Genomic DNA, 24917 nt, shown 5'->3' with positions numbered 1-24917 from the left:
AGGACGATCACAGGAAGCTGCCTGGCTTCAGAATCTCTGCCCTTGATCTCCAGATGCTCCCTTTCTCACAGTGCGGCCCGGAGTCATTCCTGTCACCCCTGGGATACTCATGACACACGTCGGTGAAAGGTGGTTGTAGGCTTCTGAGGTGGAGGTGGGGTTCAACTGGATCCTGATACTCTCACTGTGAGAAACCAGTGTGGCTCCATGAAGGGACCACATCCCTCCTTGTTAAATTTATCTTAAAAGATATGAAAAGCTGGAGACAAAACAAAAAACAAAAAAAAAAAAAACCTTACGGAGAAGAATGCAGGGACCTGGTCTTGCGCTGCAGCCCCCTTCCCCAGGCCTCCGTTTTGTCATGTGAGAAACTGTCCAGACCAGGCCACCTGTACCTAGTAGCTTACTGGCATGAGGTCGAGGGGAAGAGACTAGAGGAAACAGCCATTGCCTGGCTCCCCCGTCCCCTGTGCTCCCTGGGGAGAGTTAGTTAAACCTGCAAGGAAGCCTTTCTAGGGTCTGAACTTTATTGTGGTCAATGTCCCTTCTGAGTCAGGAGCCATGGCTTTCTGTCCACAGAGTTAGACCTGGGCTGGGCTGCAGGGATTGGTTAGAACTGGCCCAGGACCCTGATTGGCCTTGGCTGAGCAGAGCAAATACCGAGGTCACTGCCTGCCTCTGACCCCTTCCCCAGCTTCAGTCTGCAGCTACTGCTGGCAGGGAAGTGTCCTTTGCTTCCACACCAAGCTGTGAGACATCAAAGGCTACAGACCCAAGAGCCATGCAGGGTCTCGGGACCCTGTTCCTGCTGTTGACCGCCTGCGTGGCTTCAAGGGCTGACCCTGTGTCAGACATCCAGGTTCAGGAGAATTTCAGCGAGTCCCGGGTAAGGTTGGCTTCTCTGACTGAGACAGACACAGTGGTGGTATATCTATGCCACTGGGCCTTGATGGCCAAGACCTGTGTGTCTGTGGGTGGTCGTCTTCCCGTCCTGTGCACAATATCTCAATCCCTCGGGGGGCCCCCTGGGGTAGGTTATTCTGGGATTCTCTGAAACTACAGCTCCCTCAGTGCCATTCTGTCGGGCCCCATCTGAGCCTAATGTCTTCCCACTCTGCCCTGTCCCATGGGTTTCCAGAGGGCAGAATCCACAAGGGGCAGGCAGCATAGGATGGGCATGGGCCTGTGAGCTTTGGGGACAGGCCTGTGATATCATGGAAGAAGGAGAAGCAGGACATGGATTGATGGGGTTGGGGCAATTGGGAAGTATGAGACTAAGGGCACCCTGGCCTGTGGCAGGCTGGGCACTGTGCGTTTGTGCCAGTATTTGGGTGTGTGTGTGTTGTAGAGCCAGCAGCCCCAGCTTTGTCCTGAATCCTAAAGTGATAGTAGCGGAAGACCCTGTCTCCATGGTCTATCGTGGGGCTCTCAGAACTCTCCGTGTGATTTTCTACACCTCAGGACAAAGACCAGGTGTGCTGGAAAGTCAGCACCATCTGAAAGGGGTCAAGAGGCCTTGTCAGGTTTGTAGTATCTCCACGACACTTCCCCAGGCTCACTAAGTGGCAGACACTCTGTTATGGAAAGTATAAAACCCAAGCCTCACTCCTGAGCAGTGGTGGCTGCTGACCTCAGAGCATGCGTCTGGACCCCACTTGCCTACAGGGGGTATCATAGGCACTTTAAATCTGTCGAGTAGTCCTTGTGTAAGGCAGGGGACGATGCACACCTCTGCCATAACTGCTGTACCTGGAACTCCAGCATTCACCGGAATAGCTGTCCCTTGGAGGAGAGAAGGGGAACGTGGACATGTCTTCTCAAAGGCCTTGGGTAAATCCAGATCCTAGCTTGTGGTTCCTCCTAGATCTATGGAAAATGGTTCAACCTGGCAGTGGGCTCCACCTGTCCATGGCTGAAGAGGATCAAAAACAAGATGAGTGTAAGCACACTGGTGCTGCAGGGAGGGGCCACAGAAGCAGAGATCAGCATGACCAGCACCAGATGGCGGTAAGTGGGGGCACCAGCGGCCAGGCTCTCCAGTACCCCCACCTTGTCCTGGACTCCACAGTTAGGCCTCAGGTGTCACTGCTGTCCTCACTCCCAAGCCTCTCCAGGATCACGTCCCAGCACTAGGCTTTGCTGTGCCACCTGCCTCTCCTTGGGGATTCCGCAGCTGGAGAAGGGAACAACTCTTCCAAGGACCTAGCTAGAGAGCGTAGCAGGCCTAGGGTGGGGTCCCTAGACTACTCACTTCCTGCTACCGCAGAGCCATCATGAAGATCTGCCGCATCTCCAGGCCTCTCCGGCCTATCTTCTCTCCAGTGCTGCCACTGCAGCTCAAGCTTCCTCCCTCCTTCCCTCCCTCCCTCCCTGTGTCCCTCCCTCCCTGTGTCCCTCCCTCCCTTCCTCCCTCCTTCCTCCCTTCCCTTCTTCCTCCCTCCCTTTCTTCCTCCCCTCACTCCCTTCTCCCTCCCCTCCCTCTCTCCTTCCTCCTTTCCCTCCCTTCCTTTCTTCCCTCCCTCATTCCTCCCTCCCTCCCTTCCTTCCCCCTCCCTCCCTCCTTCCTTTCTTCCTCCTTTCCTTCCCGTCTCCTAAAACCCATCTACTTTCCTTTCCACCTTCAACCTCAATCTTTCCCTTTGATCCAGTTTTTACCCAACAACCCAAAAGGCCTTTTCAAAAAGCCAACCCTGCTGAAGAGAACCTTCCATGGCTCCCTAATGTCCTCAGTATTGAGAGCAAAAGCTTGGCGCAGCCTCAGGGCCTGTCGGCTCTTGCCTTTTCCTGCTCTGTGCAGCGTATTTTCCGGTTCCCAGGGCCCTTCACTATTCAGGCTCTAGGCCTTTGCACGATTCCCTGCTTTAGGCCACATCACATGGTCTCTTGAGTACTGTGTTTCTACATACTGCTATGAATACACTGGTTGCATCTGGCCCTGGCTGGACTTCGTGGCTCGCATTACTGCAAACCCCATAGAAGGCAGGGCGGTCTGGCTCTCCTCTGTGTCCCCAGAATGAGGCACAGGGCTGTTCACAGGATGGGTGATTATGAATCAGCAATAACTAGACTTCTACATGTTCCATGAGGAGTGCTGAGTGATCCCTGCGGTGGCCATAAGGGACTATGTCTCATCCCATTCGAGACATTAGGCAATGAACGGATGCTGAGCGCTGGTTCGTCACTGCCACCAGGGTAATGTGCAGCAATGACAGCAGTGCCTTTACTGCTCGGCAAGCCAGGAAATGTATCGCCCCGCCAGGAAATGTATCTCCCCACCAGGAAATGTATTGCCCCACCAGGAAATGTATCGCCCCGCCAGGAAATGTATCGCCCCGCCAGGAAATGTATCGCCCCGCCAGGAAATGTATCGCCCCGCCAGGAAACGTATCATCCTGCCAGGAAATGTATCGCCCTGCCAGGAAATGTATCTCCCCACCAGGAAATGTATCGCCCTGCCAGGAAATGTATCTCCCCACCAGGAAATGTATCTCCCCACCAGGAAATGTATCGCCCCGCCAGGAAATGTATCGCCCCGCCCCACTAGGAAGCACAAATGTATCTCTTTTCTTGGTCATGTACAAAAGGGGGATTTTCAAGGGCTAGGTGACCATGTAGTAAGGTAAATGTAAAGAGGACATTTTGGCTTGGTCATTACCAGGAGAGGTGTCTGCGAGGAGATCTCAGGAACATACGAGAAGACAGACATCAAGGGAAAGTTCCTCCACCGCAAACCCAGTGAGTGTGGGGACACACCACAGCCCTCCCTTCCCTCCTCGCCCCTCTCTGCCATCGCAGCCTTCCCTCAGATGGTTGGCACTCCACAGCCCTCCCGTTTAGCATGCCCAGAATAATGCCAAGGATGACGTCAGAGGCTCCTCACCCGCAGGCCTCACTCTTGGAGCTAACTGACAGAAGAATGTGAATTTACTCGGAGTTAGCATCTGTGTGTCAAGTCAGGGTGCTCGAGATGAGCACTGAGTATCTGACAGAAGGGCCGGGACACTGAGTGGATGGGCAACAATAAGTAAAGGAATGGGCAGGTGAATGACAGGTGAGCTGACTCACCTGAGAGACAGGGGGATGACGTGACGGAGGGAGAAAAGAAGGAAGGATAGACAGGAGAGAATGAGAGGGCGTGGGTGGGAAGGAAGAAAGGAAAACTGGGCACGGTGCTTTGTGCTTATATTCCCAGCAATGAGGTGAGGGAAGAAGGACCAGAATGGAAGGAGAGGTAATGTGGAGTGGGGAGGGTGCAAATAAGAATGAGAGGGATAAAAAGAGGACGGTGGTAAAGAGAGGGAAGGAGCAAGGGCGGGAGGCAGGAAAGGAGGAAAGGACAGAGTGGGTGGATGAGTGGAGGTGGGTGAGGCCATGTTGTCAAGCAGGTGGAGAGAGAGGCTGATGCTGGATGAACAGATGGTGAGACCCTGTCCATGTGGCTGTGGGGTGGATGTCCCTGGAGGGCCACGGCTGTGGAGTGGATGTCCCTGGAAGGCCACGGCTGTGGGGTGGATGTCTCTGGAGGGCCGCGGCTGTGGGGTGGATAGGGCCATGGCTGTGGGGTGGATAGGGCCATGGCTGTGGGGTGGATGTCCCTGGAGGGCCACGGCTGTGGGGTGGATGTCCCTGGAGGGCCACGGCTGTGGGGTGGATGTCCCTGGAGGGCCACGGCTGTGGGGTGGATGTCCCTGGAGGGCCACGGCTGTGGGGTGGATGTCCCTGGAAGGCCATGGCTGTGGGGTGGATAGGGCCATGGCTGTGGGGTGGATGTCCCTGGAGGGCCACGTGGCTGTGGGGTGGATGCAGCCATCCTGAGTGGAGGACAGGTGATGAGCCTCCTGGGTCTGCCTGCATCTCCCACACAGAATGGAACACAACGATGGAATCCTATGTGGTACACACCAACTATGATGAGTATGCCATTTTCCTGACCAAAAAGTCCAGCCGCCACCATGGGCCCACCATCACTGCCAAACTCTACGGTAAAGGCCTTAACAAGGAACCTGTTGGAGCTGGGGAGGGAAGTTTGCTTTTTCTTGGTGAGAGAACTCTGATTAGGGAGGCACAGGGGTCCTGGCCTTGAGGAAGAAAAGCTCAGCCTCCCTGGTGAGGTAGATTTCTCATTTCATCTCTAGAAGGGACTCCTGGGGTCGGGGGGACAGTTCAGTGGTTAAATCCCATGAAGCCAAACTGGCATTCATAGAACAAAAAATAAGTAGCAGGTGGGCAGGTAACTCCAGTCTACAGGGGACCCCCACACAAACTGGAAAGTGAGACCAGCAGCGTCTGTGAGTTCTGAGTTTAACAGAGAGACCCTGACCCAATGAGTAAGTGGGAGAGCAACGGAGTGGATTTCCTTCTTCAACCCCTAGCTCTGCCTGCACAGCTGCCCACATAAACAAACACAGGTGCCCTCGTGAAATACAACGGGGCAGGAAGGAAGTGACTCCAAAGCTGCCAGGGCCCAGACAGAGCCAATAGGAAGAGCCCTGAACAAGGATGCAGGACCTATGATGGACCAATCTCTCTTTCGGGGGCTATCTTTCAACAGTGTATCAAGGAGAATTAATGGCTTAACCCTTTCCACACCTTTCACTGGACACGGTCACCCCACCTGGCCAGCCAGGTGCCTTGGCTCTTGGTATCTCCCCTGCTTTCCATTCGCAGGCCGGGAGCCACAGCTGAGGGACAGCCTTCTGCAGGAGTTCAGGGAGGTGGCCCTGAGCGTGGGCATCCCTGAGAACTCCATCGTTTTCATGGCTGACAGAGGTAAGTGGCATCTTGCCCCACTCTGAATTTTGGGCCTCTCATCTGTCCTGCCCTGATGGGCGTGGTTGATCCGTAATTAACCAGACCAGTTTAATAAAATATATTCAGCTTTAATAAACAGAAGAAAGAGAACTTACAAACCCAGGGTTCCAGCGATTCAGGAGCACAGGACCACAAAGAGGAAGAGCAAATGCACCTGGATGTTTTTATTGGCTTTGTGTGGCCCCAGGGGGACACACCTTAAGCAACATGTGATTGGCTGAAGTTCCCCATCACTGCCCCCAGAGGACATCCTTAGTCCCTGCATCTTTCCTGTAGCACCCAGAGGCAAACAAGGACACAGAGACTCCTGGGTTTGCTCCAAGCCTCAGAGCGTGCACTAGCAGAGGCAGCATTTGACCAAGTCCATTCCTGTCCCAGGGGCACAAGTCTCCGTGAGGGTGTCCACAGACATGGCTGAGGAAGTGGCAGAGCTTCGGTGCTGAGGGCACAGACTCCACAGTCAGATACCCACATTCGAGTTTAGCAGTTCAAGCACAGAGGTGTGGCTTCTGGCTAGCCTTCCTAGAGTGTTACTCTCCTCATCTGTCAATGGGGTCACAGTGCTGTGGGGGGTCAGTGAGATAAAGCTGTTTGCAACTGCAGCATGGTACCTTGGAAGTGCCCTGTAGATGCCACTGTTGCTGACCTCCTGAGGATACTGACGGAATGAAGCTCAGATGACCCAAGCTGTAGACTGTCCGATCAGTGGCTTTGAGTGATGTGAGGAGGGCCCTCCGCCAAGCGCTCTAAAGCACAGGACAGAATGCTCACCTGTACCAAACAGAAATCTGGGCCTAGGATCTCCTGGGTCTGCCCTCCTAACCTGGGCCTCTTGTACACTCTTCTTTTGTGTCCTTGCCTAGGGGAATGTGTCCCTGGGGATCTGGAGCAGGTGACCACATCACCTCTGGTAAGTATTTCTTCCACCCTTCCTCAGCAGCCATGCCCCAGGGCCTCTGCACTGTCAAGACCATCAGCCGGCTGGGGTTGAAGAAGTAGCCAGCAACATCAGTTTCTTGGACACAGGAGCAGAGACAATGCCAGTGTCTCTGGGAGTTAGGAGCCAGGCGAGACACACAAGAACAGAGCCCCAGTAGCCTGTTACTTTATGTGGGGCAGTATTTTTCCCCAGTAGCCTCTCACACTGGGACAGTAGAAGGCTTGAACAAGATCTTGGTTTCTTGGATGATAGTGGCCACCTCTTTGGAGCACTAAACATCTAGACCAATATGGCCATGTAAGTCCCCAGTGGTGACAGAAACACTGAACCTGGTCCAACGGCCAGCCCAAGTCTGCTTCTGCACTGCTAAGATCTTTAAAACCTCATCCTTAAGGGATGTCCCCAGGAAAAATTAAATAATCTATCTTCAGTAAGGGCAGAAAGAACAGGGAGATCACCTCCAGGGATTTGATTTTCATGTCCTTGCCCAGGTGACCCAGCTTGGTGACAAAGATCCTCCACATGTTACAGAAATCTCACCAGAAAGGACCACCTACACACAGTGCATAGACAATTGAAACTCTTTATTCCAGCCTGATGGGACCACACCCATAAGGACCTGGGTGTGGCCTCGAGTGTCCAGAGCACAGGTTTTTAAAGGGTGGAAACAATGTCCTCACATCTCACTCTGCAGCTGCCGGGGGGATGACTTCTCAGAAATCAGTTGTTTGGAGAAAGCAGTTTTGACCAACACTAAGTTAGGTAGAACATCCCAGCTTTTGGTTCCTACAAGAGTTGGGTAATTTTTTATAGGATTTTCCATCAAGGAGGCCAGATTCTAGTTAAACCTGAAGTGATCTCAGCAAGAATACAAGATGGAGGAACTTCTGCCCTGTCTTGTTCCATCTCCCAGCCACAACCATGCTGAATCATCCATGGAAGATACCACAGCCTCCTTACAATTACATGTTACTCCTGGCATTTAATTTTCCTTTTCTTTGGTGGAAATGTTTCTATAACAAACATATATCCCCCCCAGGCAAACCACATGAGCCACATTTCTGGTTCCTTGATGTCTTATGGTTTCTATTGCTGTGATGAAGCACCATCACCAAAAGCAACTCAGGGAGGGGTTTATTTTGCTTCCACAGCACTGTTCATCACGGAAGAAATTCAAGAAGGAACTAAACAGGGCAGGAACCTAGAGGCAAGACATGATGCAGAGGCCATGGAGGGTGCTGCTTACTGGCTTGCTCTTACAGAAGCTCGGGAGTGCCAGCCACATGGGGTGGGCCTTCTCGTATCAACTCCTAGTTATGAAAATGCTCTCCCAGCTTACCTACAACCCGATTTTATGGAGGCATTTTCAGCCCCGGTTCTTTCCTCTCAGATGACTCTAGCTTGTGTCAAGTTGACATAAAAACTAGCCAGCGCACTTGCCCAGCTGAGACTGTGCTTCTGTGAGTTTATCATGGTCAACAGCGTGGGTGAGGGAGAATTACTGCATTGCAAGCTTCTCCATGGCCTTCATATTTTGCCTTGAGCATCTGTGTTTAAATCTTGTCATTTACCTCAAGGGCCACCAGCCTCCTTGCCCTTCTTTTCTGAAATGTCTGAAAGTCTTTTTAGTTTTGGAGTCTTTTGTTGTTATTGTTTGTTTTAAATTTTGATGATTTCTTTTCCCCCCATGAATGGGCAACCCAAATCTTTCTTCAACTCAGAAAAGTTTTTTTTCTATAATTTCTACCCTATTTGTCTTCCTTCCATAACACCTAGGATGTGGATTTATTTCCTGCAACATCTAAATAGCACTTTATTAGCTCAACTATGAGGTTAAACCCAACATCTTTTCTGAGTCTGAAGGTTTCCATCACCGATGGCAGCTCTTACATTAGTGGAGATCAGCGTGAATTTTACTTTTCATCACTGATGGCAGCTCTTACATTAGTGGAGATCAGCGTGAATTTTACTTTTCATCACTGATGGCTGCTCTTACATTAGTGGAGATCACCGTGAATTTTACTGGTGACCTAATCTTTTTTTCATGTTCCGTGCTCTCATCCTTGTTAAGTGAAAATCGTCTTTCAATTTAATCCAGTCCCTCTGAGCAGCTGTTATCTAGCTTGTCTCTTTTCTGTTCCTCTTTTACCACTATGGAAGGCCTGTATGCCACCAGGTTAAAGTGGATCTGGAGGAGAACAGGGCCCCCAAGCTCTCAGTTGCCTTTCAAAAGAAGAAACAATCTAAGACCACCATAGTTCTGCCCGTTCAAGTCTTAGACCACTCATGTGAGCAGAAAGGCTGCCTAGTGACCAGCAGTCTCCCTACCCATCCCTTTTGAGATTGGCCTTGGACTCTGCCTCAGGAGCCTCCACAGCAGACACCCTCTTGAGCATGGCGCCCTGGGAAGCCCCTTCTGGAATTTAGATTGATTCTGGCGCTAACATTTCATTAGGCACTTTAGTCTGTTTACACAACTCCGCTGGTTCAGGGGCAACACACTGAGATCTCTATAAAGCTATTTTCTCCTCTCTCTAGAGAGTCCGGAGGGCAGTGCTGCCCCAAGAAAATGAGGGATCAGGGGCTGGGCCACTGGTAACTGAGGTCCTCAAGAAAGAAGGTAAGGACTCCCATCTGTTCACCTGCTTCAGCCGTGATGTAAAAGAGATAGCCAGTGGCTGCCTCACCCTTGCTGCCTCAGCACTATGAGACCCATCTCTGTGCTAGAGTTAATGGCTGGCTCAGATACGGCAGATGAAGTTCTGTACCCTGTGGGCTAGAGAGGAGCAGTAGATATGGTCCCAGGTACAGGGGAGCTCAGCTCTGCCAGGAGGGTGGATTTCTGCCTGTCGGTATGCTCACCAAGCCTTGGTGTTCTGCTATATAATGGGATACTCCTCTCCTGAGCTAGGCTCCTGAGTAAGTAATGCAGCAGGACATGAGGACGCTTGGTGTGGACGACAGTTCATTTAACTTGCTCAGCAGATGCCACGTCTGCCCCGTCCTAGGTCTTGTGGTGGGCATACAGACTTGGGGTCTTCTTGGCTCTTTGTGCTTTAGTGGGGGAGACTTCCAGGGGAGCAAAAGATAGGTCCAATGGAGAGCATCATCAAAGGGCCAGTGACCCTAAGAAGAGAGAGGTGAGGTGAGGAAAGACACCTCCCGGGGCCAAGGAAACTCAGGCCGGGTCCAGGCACCAGGAAGGGTTTTATGGATCACAGGCGAGCAAAGGCATGGGTGGCACCTTAGTGAAGTGGTCAAGGTGGATGCTGGGGAGAGGGGGAACCAGCTAGATTCTCTGGGAAGAGAGGTCTTTGGGTCACTGGTAAACATCACATTCTGGGTTATCAGTCTTTTGGTTTGGGTTTGGGTATTCATTCTGGGTTTCACCCATTAGGAGTGAAGACCTGCTTCTCATCCAATGGATGAGTTGATAGTTCTTTCAGCATGGATGGTGTACATCAGGCCATACACAGACACAAAGCAAGTGCTGTTAGCACGGGTGATGCATAAGTCATACATGGGTACACACAAGTGCTGTTAGCACAGGTGATGCATAAGTCATACATGGGTACACACAAGTGCTGTTAGCACAGGTGATGCATAAGTCATACATAGGTACACACAAGTGCTGTTAGCACAGGTGATGCATAAGTCATACATAGGTACACACAAGTGCTGTTAGCACAGGTGATGCATAAGTCATACATAGGTACACACAAGTGCTGTTAGCACAGGTGATGCATAAGTCATACATGGGTACACACAAGTGCTGTTAGCACAGGTGATGCATAAGTCATACATGGGTACACACAAGTGCCGTTAGCACAGGTGATGCATAAGTCATACATGGGTACACACAAGTGCTGTTAGCACAGGTGATGCATAAGTCATACATGGGTACACACAAGTGCTGTTAGCACAGGTGATGCATAAGTCATACATGCGTACACACAACTGCTGTTAGCACGGGTGATGCATAAGTCATACATGGGTACACACAAGTGCTGTTAGCACGGGTGATGCATAAGTCATACATGCGTACACACAAGTGCTGTTAGCACGGGTGATGCATAAGTCATACATGGGTACACACAAGTGCTGTTAGCACAGGTGATGCATAAGTCATACATGCGTACACACAAGTGCTGTTAGCACAGGTGATGCATAAGTCATACATGGGTACACACAAGTGCTGTTAGCACAGGTGATGCATAAGTCATACATGGGTACACACAAGTGCTGTTAGCACAGGTGATGCATAAGTCATACATGGGTACACACAAGTGCTGTTAGCACGGGTGATGCATAAGTCATACCTGCGTACACACAAGTGCTGTTAGCACAGGTGATGCATAAGTCATACATGCGTACACAGCTAGTGCTGTTAGCACAGGTGATGCATAAGTCATACATGCGTACACAGCTAGTGCTGTTAGCACAGGTGATGCATAAGTCATACATGCGTACACACAAGTGCTGTTAGCACAGGTGATGCATAAGTCATACATAGGTACACACAAGTGCTGTTAGCACAGGTGATGCATAAGTCATACCTGCGTACACACAAGTGCTGTTAGCACAGGTGATGCATAAGTCATACATGGGTACACACAAGTGCTGTTAGCACAGGTGATGCATAAGTCATACATGGGTACACACAAGTGCTGTTAGCACAGGTGATGCATAAGTCATACATGGGTACACACAAGTGCTGTTAGCACAGGTGATGCATAAGTCATACATGGGTACACACAAGTGCTGTTAGCACAGGTGATGCATAAGTCATACATGGGTACACACAAGTGCTGTTAGCACGGGTGATGCATAAGTCATACCTGCGTACACACAAGTGCTGTTAGCACAGGTGATGCATAAGTCATACATGCGTACACAGCTAGTGCTGTTAGCACAGGTGATGCATAAGTCATACATGCGTACACAGCTAGTGCTGTTAGCACAGGTGATGCATAAGTCATACATGCGTACACACAAGTGCTGTTAGCACAGGTGATGCATAAGTCATACATGCGTACACACAAGTGCTGTTAGCACAGGTGATGCATAAGTCATACCTGCGTACACACAAGTGCTGTTAGCACAGGTGATGCATAAGTCATACATGGGTACACACAAGTGCTGTTAGCACGGGTGATGCATAAGTCATACATGCGTACACAGCTAGTGCTCAGCAAGTGCTGCTCTTCTGCTCCTCCCCAGATTCCTGTCAACTCCGCCACTCAGAAGGTCCCTGCCTAGGGATGGTAGAGAGGTATTACTACAATGGTGCTTCCATGGCCTGCGAGACCTTCCAGTATGGGGGCTGCCTGGGCAACGGCAACAACTTCATCTCTGAGAAGGAGTGTCTGCAGACATGCCGGACCATAGGTGAGCACCCTCTGTGCCCCCAATTCTCATCATTCCACATCTAGACAGAGGTGGCCTAGGTCAGACATGACCCCTCTCCCGGAGACACACCCAGCTTCCCGTCTGTAAAAGGACCATGAGCTCTAAAGGTTCAGGCTCCTCTATCCCTGTCTTAGTAGTCCTGTGCATGTCCCATCAGCAGCGGCAAGAGTGACTGACACTCCCTGTCCCTTTCCCCTCCACAGCGGCCTGCAATCTCCCCATAGTGCAAGGCCCTTGCCGAGCCAATATAGAGCTCTGGGCATTCGATGCAGCACAAGGGAAGTGTGTCCAGTTCACCTACGGGGGCTGCAAAGGCAACGGCAACAAGTTCTACTCCGAGAAGGAGTGCAAGGAGTACTGCGGAGTTCCCGGTGACGGTGAGGCCTGGGAGGGGCAGGCAGGGCAGTCCTGGGGAGGTGGGAGCTGGAGAGTCCACTCTTAGAGCCTCAGCTCCTCCCGTGGGAAATGGGCCACATCCAGAAACATGACCTAGCTGGTCCTAGCTGGACCAGAGAAGATGACAGCTAGGCATCAGCAGGAGGTGTGCAGGGCAGCTGAGGAGCTTGATGGTGCTGACTTTCAAATCCTTCGGGCTAAGCACCAGAACCGAAGGGCATGCCCTTCCTTGTGTAGTGTTGAACCTAAGCCCTGTCACATGCTAAGTACTGAGCTTTTTATTTTTAAGCTTTTGTTTTGAGGAAGCGTCTCAGCCAGTTGCTCTGTTTGCCTTAAAATTTTCCTGTAGCCCAGGAAGGCCTCGATTTATCATCTTGTTGCCCCATCTTCCTGTCACTGGCATTATAAACCTGTGCCACCAGGCCTGGCCACAGGGAAATTAGAAGCCAGCCTTACACTCTCATAAAAAAAAAGACAAAGGGCCCACCTCCCCAACGTCACAGCACCCACTGGAGAGAGTTAGTGCTCAGCTGGCAGGGGCTGCTCTTAGAAGGATGACCAGGGCATGGTGGCCACTTAGAACCCTCGGGCCCTGCGTGTTCCCCTGGAACAGTACCTACAGCAAGTCAGAGGGTCAGGCTGTTCCAGGCAACAGCCACAAGAGAGAAGTCGTTTGGCAAGTAAGGTTTCATCCCAACCCAAGGACCCAGCCTGAGCTTCTCTGTATCTGCAGGGTACGAGGAGCTAATGCGCAGTTGAAGATGCCATCTGCCAACCAGAGAGGAGAGCCACTGTCTGTCCCAGCGTGGGCTAGCCCAGGAGATCTGGGCCCAAATAAAACACGCCGTCACCTCCTGGTATTCCATGTGTTGACATCTCACTGTCATTGTGGTTGGAATAAGGGGACTGCAGGGAAAGGAGTAACCCAGCCTTTCCAGGAGAGGAAGCTGTATGGCTTGCAATGTGACAACTTCCTGTAGTACAAGATCCTGGCTGTTTACCACTTCAAACACAATAGTCCCTAATTCTGCAGTAGGGCAGAGTGGGGTTATTTTGTTTCATCTCAACAAACAGAAAAAAAGAAGAAAGCCCAGGAACTCTGGCACATGTTTCTAGAAGACCCAAGGACAAAGAAATAGTGGTGTCCTGGAATGTTCAGGTGCCTGAGGTTGTCCCCATCCTTGTCACATCCAAATCCTTTGTAGTGGTTCCCTCCAGCTGTCAGCTTGTCCCATATACATCCCCAATCTCCTGGAGCTGCAGCACCTGCTGGCTCTCCACCTTCTCCCGGGGTCCTCACCCAGCCCTCTGCTGGCCTGACATGTTCTGTCAGGCAAGGAGGACGAGAGTCTAGAACACTCTATAGTCTCAAGACACACATAGACACTACCTTGTCCTTCAAGGTCTGGAACTTGGAGTTCCTAGTTTCCAAGAGAAGAGATTTTTCTGAAGGGACAGTGGTCACAGCTCTGGTTTGAAAGTTAGAAGAAGCCTCAGGGGAGACAGGCAACTGTGCAGAAAGAAGATTTCAGTAAGGTTCCCCATGGGGCTAATAAACCCCATCACAATATAATCCATCCTCATATACCAGAGAAAGATGCCAATGGGAGTTGGAGGTACCACTCTGAATTGGAGTATTTTGGGCTGTCTGGGGGACACATCTTTGACAGAAAGTACAGGTTTCATATGCTGGCCGGGTCCCACCAGTGGTGGAAGGTCAGGTTCATGGTCAGATTTTTGCATAATTCTGAATTCCCTATTAAAAAGTGCCCTAATGAAAATTTGCTCAGATCTTGGAGGCTTTGAGATAAGATCCTTATGTGTAGCCCAGGCTGGCCTCACACCCATGATTGTCTGCCTCTACCTATCCAGCTGGGATCAGAGGTATGGGCTACCACACGCTGGATGGGCTGCTCAGTGCTTATGGGAAGACACACCAGGGGCCTGGGGCTTGCCACAGCTTTAAACGACAGTGTGCTCCAACAACCCAGTTATCCTTCTAGTGCAATGGGGTGAGGCCTGCCTGTAACGCAGTCCCAGGAATCCACACCACTCATCACAAAAGGGACCAAGATTCATTCCCTTCCGGGAGGCCCCTACCCTGAAAGGGAACACAGCACATTCGGTCCTGCCACAGGCTTTTTAGTGGCTACTAGTCAGATTTGCTTGCTACAGTACAGACACAGCCACTTAATAAACACCTTCTTAAATGATCACACAGCCCAGAGGCTGGCCCTTCAGTGGTGAGGTTCACAGGCCATGGCCTGACCTTATTTGACCTTCAAGGTCAAAGGAACTCAGAAAACTCTGTGGATGCTGCCATCTTTCTGATAACTTCGGCTGTGGAGAAACTTCTGCACCAACTGCTGGCACACAGATGCCATGGTTCCCTTGTAGAAGCTTCCATGGGGGCATGCCTGCAGGGCTGGGCTGTTGCCCTCTCGGAAGGAGCCAAGAATTAAGATGACACCTGCACAGAATTTGACAGGATTTTTTGCCGGAAGATCCAAGTGGCTCAGCTTCTTAGAGTGAGACAACCTACCGCTTGTCAGGGACACGGGTGGGACCTGAGGTGGGAAGGGTCTGTGCCTTACTCACCCGCGCTGGGCTCCCTTGGGGTGTTCTACCCTCACCTCTAGACAGGCCTCGGTTCATTTTCTGCAGGGATCTTCTCCCCGTCAACTTTGAATCTACAGAAGAAAAGCATGAATGTCGTCTTGTCTATGACATCAGAATCAGTTGTGGGAGCCAACTCTGTTCACAGTCCCAATGCTATCAAGACTGGGCTAGTCTTCCCCAGGGAAGACTCACATGGTACACATGAGAGCTCTTTACACACACACATTGCATGGGAGACTCTGGGCACTGTACTGAAGGTACCTCGCGGACAGCTCTGGAGCCAGGCCTACTTTGATGTGTGCCTTACATCCTAAACCAGCAGGACTGATTAAATCCACCCCTTATTCTGAAACAAACCTCTCACAGCAGGTCCTGGTCTCCTTTGATAACTTCTCCAAATCCATCAAACACTGGCTGAGCCAGGTCTATGCTGTGACAACCAATGACCCTTAGATAAGGCGTGGGCAAGTGTGACCTCAGCAGCCTTGTGATCTGTGATAGCATGGCCCAATTCCAACCGTAAGAAAAAGACCACACACCAGAGTTCCTAGAGGCCGTTTTATTGTAAAACCATAAAAACAACACTGATGACATGAACTGTGAACGTGCCCAGCGACTGGTCCTCCAGTCACCGAAAGGATGTCTTTCTGCCTTGGCATCAACCAACTGGGAAATGGTTTGGGGGTTGGGGGAGAAAATGAATCTTGGGCTGGGGCTTTTGGTGACTTAAGGAACCCAGTGGAACCTTCCACTTCTCCATGGGAACACTCCATTTTGAATGAGAACAGACAGGTAAAAACAGCAACATTGAAACAGCTCAGTTTTAAATTTTATTACTTTGTAAAAATCTCTCTTTTTAAAATTTTTCTGTTCCTTTCCTCCATTTAACATCAGTAAAATTTTTAAACAGCATGAAACCTATTTGACTGCAAAATGGAGAAACAGTATCCAAACCAAAAGCAAAACACCCCAAAAGGACGCACAGAAAACCCTAAATAAACCCACAAGTTTGACTTGGGAGTTTATGTATCACCAGAACTGGCAACTCAACCCCATGCAATGTGGCTCCTTGAAGAACTGCGGGACCCACGCCATGGGACAGGAGACCACCAACGACATCTTTGTTAATTAACACAGCAAGTGCGACACTAGGTAACTTTTAAATACAGTACATGGTACACAGGGTCCCTAAGATAGCCCTGCACAAACCCCCGTGAAGACTTGAGCCAAGCACTGGCTGTTTATAAAAATATTATGTTGCTACAAAAGTATAAATTAATGCTACTGGTATTAAGAAATATTAAACACATAAAACTTATAAGGATTAAGAAAAATATTCATTAATACCTGTAGAAAACTCTGGCCTAAAAAAGATATTTTTTTGTGTGTGTGTTTGCTTTTTTTTGTAATTTTTTTGTGTTTTTAATTTTTTTAAAGATGACTTGAGTTTCTTGCACTCAAAGCGAGACACGGATGTGTCTATGGTATTGCCTAGAACGTCATTACTACTGAGACAGGATGGGGACGCACACACGTGGTCACTGAGTTGGGGGGCAGGAGGGATGGGGGCACCAAGGCGTTCTCAAGATTTACCTGATGTGAACGGATCACCCACGTGAAGTTGTGGGGGAAAGGAAAAAAGACAGGATCAGGAGACAACTGAAAATAACTCATGCCTCTTAAAAATATCTCTGCTCGGGGTTGTTGTACAAAATGGTTTCCTGATGCTGGGGGCCCAGAAGGCCCTGCCACACGGCTCTTGCTCTTTCCTGGCTGGCCAGACCCAGCCCACATCTGGCCACAAGCTTGAGCCCTGTTGGGGAAACCATCCACCCTGAGTGGGTGGGAGAAGGGTCCTAGGAGAGCCTTTGGGAGGATTCTTCCTTCCAGCTGGTATGCAAATTCAGGCTCTGAAGGACAAGGCTGGGCTGTGCCCCTTTAAGGAACTTTGGTTCAAAGAGTCAAGGTTTCCCAATGGGAAGCTTGGGTGGGTAGGACCTTGGTGGGCCATGATGCTAATGCCAACTCCAAGCCTAGTCAATTTCCCATATGGAAATAGAACCTTGAAGGTACCACCCTCTTCCATGTGAAACCTCAGAGACCACAGGTTCCCTTGGTCAAAGCCTGGGCTCTCTAGACTGCCACCCTCAGACCCAAATGAGATAGGAAGAAAAACAACCACAGCCATAAATCCCCCCCGGAGACCCTGTAAAGGGGAGACAGGAGGGAAACGTAAGAGGAAACACTGTATCATTGGTTCACCATAACTGGCCTAGCAAATGTTAGCCACAGTGAAGGGGAGGGCCAACCTTCTTGCCAGCTCTCCCACTGCCCTGGGGACAGGAGCCCCTGTGCAGTCTCCAGGGTATAGCCTGAGCCTTAGTTTCTTGGTTCTGCCCCCAGAAGCCTTCCTCTACATATATTCCAGACACAACAGTGTCATGCCACTGCCAAGGCCAGGAAGCTGGGGGCTTGGCACAGCTTATGCGGTAAGGAGTGCCCTGTGCGCTTCTCTTGAAGCATGGCATAAGGTCTGGGGTGGCATCCCACAGGGTCTTTTTTCACCTACACACCAGCTTTGATCCTTCCTGGTGACCCTGCGTCCTCAGAGTGAGTACAGACAGTGCCCAGACTCTCCTCAGGTGTTGCCCTTCTTGGGCAGTCTAGCCTGTGGCCAGGAAAATAGGGGACCTTGCTCAAAAGTGGGCTCCAATGGCAGAGCTTCAGTTTCACAGTGGAAAACATGCCGTGTAGAATTCTTCCATTTCTTCAAAGTGCAGGAGATATATCTGTCAAAGTGAAATGAAGACTCTTGGCCAGCCTGCACAGCAGGGGTCAGGACTGTCCTAAAACCTCAAGCTGGGCTCTCATCACTCTCACCGGCTGCCCTTCCCACCAGGAAACGGGCACCTTTCCCCGGCCAAGAGCAAGCCTGCCCCACCATGCCAAACGCGAAGTCCTCAAGTGGGATGGTGACATCATTGGTGCTGTAGCACAAGACTTCTGTGCAGGCAATCCCTAGGGATGAAATGCAGACAGCTGTGCTCGGGAAGCACCCGTCTTGTTTCTGGTTGCTGAATATGCCATGCAAGGGAGGCCTGGCAGGTAGACTTGGGTCCTGGGAACACAGCCACGCTAAGAACAAGGGCTTCCATGTACAATCGCCCCTCACAGACCTGAGACCTCTTGAGCGGTGAGCCACCAGGCAAACAAGTCACAGTCCCTGGCTTGGGCTTCATGAGTGACCTCAACTTTGCAGAGAACATTGCTAATGGATGTTCATCTTCTCTACTTCCATGTTTGGGTTCACAGATGTCAAAGCAAAGACAATTTTTGGCCAGGGAATCACACAGCTCAAGGTAAGCTATGAGAACAGAGATAGAAATGGCCCAGCTTCCTGGCCTCCCAGTCCCCCAAAGCCAATGGTGTAGAACTTTAGTGGTCACAGAACGAGGAGGCAGATGACAAAGACCTTTCTGAAGGTCAGGGCCAGCCCAGGCAATTGGAGATGAACTGGAAGAGCCTATCTTAGTGCTTTGGCTGAACTAGAATTTGGTAAGGTGGCTATTGCTGCTGTGGGGGCCTGTGGATGAACCCAGGAGATCTTTGGGATTTATGAGCTGTTGGTTGCAGGATGTGCACCGTGTGATAGGCACAGTCTTTCCGGTTGAAACTAGAGAGAAATGATTGACAGCCTGCCACTTTATAATCTGTGAGGATGAGGCGGCCTGGGAGACAGGTTCTGAGGATTGATTGGGGCTCACATTGGACCTACGGAGGCAATCAAAGTCCAGGGATAGAGTCTAGGTGTAAAGGAACTGGACAGGAAGTGACGGCCTTTGACCAGATGCCTGGAGTTTAACACCAATTTTCTTTCTGCAGGGCAAATGTTCCATGCTTCAAAAAGAATGCTTGAAATGCACATGTGGGCTTGGCTGATGTGAGCCAGCAACAGCAGCTCAGCCCAGCACACGCAGGCTTGGCTGATGTGAGCCAGCAACAGCAGCTCAGCCCAGCACACACGGGCTTGGTTGATGTGAGCCAGCAACAGCAGCTCAGCCCAGCTTCGGCTCTCACTGACTGCACTGAGCACCCCAGCTTCCAGTGTGCCTACAAGTGTCAGGTTGTGGCCCCTTTCCCAACAGCTGAGGGAGATTGGAGGCGTACACCATTAGCCAACCAGAGCCCACCTTCTGTAATGTCCCAAGTCTGAAGACATTCCTACATTCTTCAGAGAGTGACATTCAGTTCCTGTCTGGATTTCTCCACTGTGAACAGAGGTTCCTTTGATGCTAAGACCCAAATTGAAGACATTGCCTAGAATTTGCCCTGGAGTAGAGACTGTGTGGAGGTTCCTGAGAACAAAGCTGGAGTGAACTGGACAGTCTTCTCTGCTCTATTGTGAATCTGAGAATCGGCAGGAGAGCTTGGGCAGTCTGCTGAGGCAAAGAGTGCAGGCTTACTCCTCAAGGACAGTGTTTTGGAACCTGGAACGTAACAAGAAGCCTTTGAGTTTTTAAACCATCTTCACCCCTCTTGTTGGGGATCTGGAGACACTCTGGGTACAGTGCTTTTGAAGTCGAGGTATCTTTCAGTTGAGTAATGCTTTAGGACTGGAAAGAGGGGGCCAGTCCAAGCCCCAAGTGGTAGAGGTGCTTTTGCAAATAACCAACAGGGGTGGCCGTTCTCAGCCTGATGTGCATGCAAGCCCATCCCACAGCTGTGGTCGCCGGAGGACCAGGGACACCAAGTTCTTTATTTATGGGGAGGTTGTGCTCATCTGTCCCCTCTTGGCATCTGGACTATGTAGAACACGAGTTCCCAGCCAGGGGGAATCAGCAGCAAGGGCTAACAACCCCTTTCACAGCATTCAGTCAAGCTCATGCCCACAGGATGCCAAGTGTTCAACCAGCAACGTACTGTGCCACACCAATGCCCTGACTGCAGGTCTGCGGTGCCTGTGGAGACCTCTGAGGGCTACAGACTCCCAGGGGAGAGAGGGAGAGAGACTGTGGGTCTGGCAGACACAGACGTGGAGTATATGACGGTCCCTGAAGAACTGGAGGTTAGGATGTGGTGAGTCATATGGAGGTGAACATTCAAGAGGTGGACACGCACACTACCATAGGCAGAAACCAGGCAGTGGCCTCCTGCTGACATTCAGGACCCCTAAAGCCACACGCTGCCCACTATGGTTTCCACCAAAGCCACAGCCAAGGAACCACGACTCCTCTCAACTCCCTACCCCAGATGCACAGCCATATGCTTGACCGCTGCCATGTGCGTCCTGAACACCGCCTCTGAGACGAGCTTAGTTTACAGTGTGACTTGTCATCAAAAAAAGGGCAAGTAAACCAAACAAAACAAAACTGCAGAACGTAAGCTACAACATTCAGTGCCTCCCAGCAGTCTAAATCAAAAGTGAAAAGAAACTGAATCCCCAGAGAGATAAAAAATTGCATTGGAGGAAAAAAACAAAAACAAAAACAAAAAACCTTGCGTGTAGAGTCAGCTATACATCTCTGGAAAAAAATGTCTTTTTTTCCTCTCTCTTATATTAAAAAGTAAAACATCAGTTTTCTATTTTTCAAGTCTCCTTTCCTGACTTGGGGAGATAGATAGTGTGTATCTAAGGCAGCTGCCCCAGACATCCCAGGGGGAGGTCACAGGTACAGCAGCTTAATGCCCTGAAGGTGAAACAAGGAATGAAGTCCAGTGCAGAAACTGTCCATCTGATGAGCAGCTGCGGCAGAGGAGGGGGCCACGGGTTCAGGGGTCGGAGGAACGCAAAGGAAGGGCTGGAGATGGGGAGGGGACTTCAAGCCACTCAGCTGCCTGAATATTTCACAATCTCAGCTTCTCCCACTCTGCACACCTGAATGGAGTCCTCTGAGCCCCTGCCCGAGGAAAGTGAAACCATCCGCTTTCCCAGTCTCTCGGCTTTCCTGACACACCCAGCTCAATGCACACACGCCTGAGAACAGGCATGTGCACACACACCAGGTTTGTGTGTGTGTGTGTGTGTGTGTGGTGAGTGTGCGTGCTCTGCCTGTGCACTGAAGCATGAGCTCCCCACACCTTTTACCCATGCAATGTCACGTGTGTGGGTGTGGACACATGTGCACACACACACGCACACACACACATACACTAAAAAAAAAGCACTTAAGTTTCCAGGGGCATTTACAATGAGGTTCCACAGTGTTTAGAACTTAAATTTCTTTGTGACAGTATTGTGTGTGTGTTTCCCTAATGTTTTTCTTTTCGTCTTTTGTCTTTTGTTTGTTTTCCCCAAAGTCGAGTCTTAAAGCATGTTAGATTTCAAAAACATGAGCTTGTTCATGTCTTCTGGACTAAGCAGCCGCCTCCTTTTAATCAGAAGTGCTTGCTCACACATATTTACACACCCGCTTCGAGCCCCCACAGCAGGAACAGCCAGGAGCCAGAATGCGAGCTTGGCGAGTTTCGTGTGCTTTTGGGTCACACATGACCAGTACTGGAAGAGATCAGGAGTGGCCTGGAAGAGAGGTTCCTGAAGGTAGTCATACACTTCGTTCTTGCCCAGCCGGTCATCCTCCTGAGTTGTGGGGTGTTCGCCCGCAGCTGAGCGTGCCTTCTTGGCGGCAGGCTCAAAGTCGGCCTCCTCGGCCCAGGACTCCTTCACCTCATGGATGAGCTCACACACCTTGCTGATGATCTCCTCGTGCTGGTAGGGTGGCACTGGCCGCAGTTTCTGCTGGGGATCCAGGATCATGGCCACCTTGTGGGCTGGGTGCACCTTGAAGTTCTCCTTGAGAGCTTCTAGGAAGAGATGGCAGAGCTTGCTGACGGTGCCCGCGTCATTGGCTTTGGCTGTGAAGAGCTTCTCCAGCCGGACATAGGTGGGCAGCACCAGCTGCAGGGTGGGCTGGCTCTCATTGCTGAGCTCGATGACTGCCTGCTTCACAGGTGTCAGGATGGCGGCCAGGTTGCTCAACAAGTGCTTGTTGAGGCTCTGGATGAGGTTCATCTTCTTGGCACGACTATAGAACTCACAGATCTGCTCATAGCGCTCGTGGACCAGAAGCAGCGAGTCTGTTACTGAGTTCCAGCAGGGTGGGGGTGATGTCTCCTCCAGAGAGCCAAAGGTCTCCTTGGCCAGGCCCGTGGAGCCTGCTAAGTCCTCACACACATTGAGCAGCTCGATGACCTCATGCATGCTGCGGGCCTGCAGTGTCCGCTTGCTCAGCACACTCTGTACCACTGAGTTCAAGGCACAGGCTGAGCAGCGAAGGCACATGCCAGCCTTGGAGAAGGCAGATGTGCTTACCCGGCAATCCGTCACATACACAGTACGGATCTCTGACATCACAAACTCTGACAGCACGTTCTGCACCCAATGATGCACCAAGTCACCGCTGTCACGAATGTCCGCACCCTTCACGCCTAGCACATAACTCTTGATGTGGTTGCCCTCAGCCTGGTAGGCCGTAAGGATGTAGCAGGAGTCAGGGCCCACACTCTGGGAGTGGCATGTGACACCAATGCCCAGGCAGGCATTGCTGCCCAGGGCGCATGTCACCTTCACCTTCACCTGGTTGTACATGCGTGGCAGGTGCTTCAGTGCTAGAGTGTTAAAGTTGCCCAGGATCTCGGTGACTGAGAAGGCTCCATAGCGGGCGCCACTGTCTACCAGGGTTTGGGCCAACTTGAGGAACTCCTTTCCACTGACCACGCTCAGCGCACCCAGGTCAGCGCACATGACCCGCAGTAGCCTTTCTGCAATGTTCTGCCGCTCCTTCTCAGGGATTACACTGTTGGGTGTCAAACTACTAGTTGTGGCTGGCAGGGGACACAACAAAAGAAAGATTACTTTTGATATTCAAAGTTTAACTTGGCAGCAGTAATACTCTAAAGGGCTAGTATGAAGATTTAGATTTAGGTTTAGACTTGCATACAAATTGGTGGGGTCTGCTTTTAACAACTGATGGCACCATAGGGATAAAGTTCTATGACTGAGTAATAATGCCGTGGGCATGAGAACTGTGTATAGTGGTATGTGTGCAACACACTTGCCACAGGTGCCAAGCCTAAACCTTTGAACACAACCTTTTCCTCAACAGGAATTACATAGGAGTCTTTCTTGAGTAATGTGTTTTAGGGACAGCGTCAAGAGAGGAGCTTATGAAAACTGAAAATGTGGGGTTCTAGTTGTGATTCTGGCATTACGTAGTGATTTGGACACAAACATGCACTGGGACCTACTGTGGTTGGCACTGTTCCTCTGGGCCTGAGGCTTCCACTTCTCCTCCACCGCAGCGGGTGGAGATCGGGACTGGCTGGAGGCCATGTTGTTCTCACTGTCCGCTGCAGGTACAATGGGACAACGCGTTACTCTGAAGGCTAAGGGGGCCAGAGGGAAAGCAACACATGACCCCAGGGAGTTCAGTTCAGGCTTCTCAGAAACTGTCTATGCTTTCAAAGCCTCACCTGCACACTCTGGAAACTGAGGACAATGGTATGGCTACCACACAACTTCAGAAAGGACTATGGAGATGACAGGGAAGAGGCCAGGACACAGATAACTCTTAGAACATGGGCCCACCACAGTCACAAAATACAGCCCTGAAGTGTGTGTGCACCCCAAGTACTCCAAAGTGTCTCACCATCTCCTACTTCTTCAAGGTATACTAGATAATCAGACCAGAACAAATGTTGCTGGGGTAACAAGAGAATCTGTATGACCATGAACTGGCCAATTTACCTAGAATATGAGTTTAAAAACACACGTAGCTTTAAATACAAAAGAGAAAACTGAATTGACACAAATAGACGAATTACCACTAGAGATCTGACTTATTTCTCTTAGCAACTGTTACTGAGCATAAAAGGGCTGGGGGAAGAACATACATGGATTAAGCAGACAACAGGCTGCAGAGATGACTGAGGGGTTAGGAGTACATACTCATCTTCCAGAAGGCTGTGTTCTATATGTGTTATATGTGTAATTCCAGCTCCAAGGGCTCTAGTGACCTCTGCTGGCCTCCACAGGCATCTCACATACATGTGGCATTCACTCATCCAGACATATACACATAAAACAAGTATTTTTAAAAAGAGGTCTAACAATAAGCAACTTGAGCCAAAAGTAAGGAGAAGAAATAACTCAGCAGAAACACAAATGAAATAGAAAATGGACAGACATAAAAGAGCAAAACCAATAAAAACAAACACCAATTCTTTGTAAAGATCAGTCTACTTGATAAAGCTCTGACCAGAGTCTACAGACCATCAGGACAAAGAAAGAAAAGAAGTCATCACTACAGAGCCCACAGATGCCAAAAGGACTAAAAGTAACTATAAACTTTAGGCTAATTAATTCAACAAGTTAGGCAAGACACACACCTCAAAGAGACGAAGAAACAAAGCTCATCCCAGAAGAAATGAATAATTTGAAATTCTGTGCCCATTAAAGAAACAGCTCATAGTTAAGTAATTCCCATAAAGAACCCTTAAAAGTTCACTGGTTGATTTTTATGAAAAACTTAAGTAATAATATAAATTCTATACAAATCCTCCTAGAAAACATGGGTAGTAAGACCACCTCACAACTCATTTTACGAGACTACTATTGCCATTGTTTGATGGTAGCCATTCTGACTGGAGATGGGATCTTCTAATTCAGCATTAGAAAATACTTTATGTGTATTTATGTTTTGCCTGTATGCATGTCTCTGTTGAGATTAGAAGAGGGTTCTGGATC

The 24917-nt window shown here is 50.2% G+C and overlaps 2 protein-coding genes across 4 annotated transcripts in view; one reads left to right on the top strand and one right to left on the bottom strand.

Annotated features, from left to right (window-relative positions):
* The first annotated feature begins 691 nt into the window (after positions 1-691).
* Positions 692-13416, top strand: Ambp (alpha-1-microglobulin/bikunin precursor). Its single transcript, XM_075945098.1, has 10 exons — positions 692-886; positions 1865-2007; positions 3659-3735; positions 4866-4982; positions 5668-5769; positions 6675-6721; positions 9290-9371; positions 11972-12139; positions 12364-12537; positions 13290-13416. Exons 1-10 carry the CDS (start codon positions 782-784, stop codon positions 13313-13315), a joined length of 1041 nt encoding a protein of 346 aa, XP_075801213.1. The 5' UTR covers positions 692-781; the 3' UTR covers positions 13316-13416.
* A 3193-nt stretch (positions 13417-16609) lies between these two features.
* Positions 16610-24917, bottom strand: part of Znf618 (zinc finger protein 618) — a 182201-nt gene continuing 173893 nt past the window's right edge. For 2 of the 3 annotated variants that reach the window (XM_075945576.1, XM_075945575.1), the window contains exons 13-14: positions 23420-23521; positions 21360-22996 (exon numbers count right to left, since the gene is read on the bottom strand). In XM_075945576.1, the coding sequence (XP_075801691.1) occupies positions 21480-22996; positions 23420-23521 (1619 nt within the window). In that variant the 3' untranslated portion in view covers positions 21360-21479. Of the gene's footprint in view, positions 22997-23419; positions 23522-24917 lie in introns of all 3 variants that reach the window. The other variant, XM_075945574.1, reaches the window with a different exon arrangement.

Source organism: Microtus pennsylvanicus, chromosome 13 (genome assembly GCF_037038515.1).
Source record: "Microtus pennsylvanicus isolate mMicPen1 chromosome 13, mMicPen1.hap1, whole genome shotgun sequence".
Taxonomy (NCBI): Eukaryota; Metazoa; Chordata; class Mammalia; order Rodentia; family Cricetidae; genus Microtus; species Microtus pennsylvanicus.
Note: the sequence above shows the minus strand (reverse complement) of the source record. Positions and strands in the feature narration are given on the sequence as shown.

Bases quoted from the DNA above. Each gene is read 5' to 3' on its own strand.
- Ambp (XM_075945098.1), top strand. From the start codon at position 782: ATGCAGGGTCTCGGGACCCTGTTCCTGCTGTTGACCGCCTGCGTGGCT. The intron at 2,008-3,658 runs GTAAGTGGGGGC...GGTCATTACCAG, and splicing joins ATGACCAGCACCAGATGGCG to GAGAGGTGTCTGCGAGGAGA. The intron at 3,736-4,865 runs GTGAGTGTGGGG...TCTCCCACACAG, and splicing joins GTTCCTCCACCGCAAACCCA to AATGGAACACAACGATGGAA.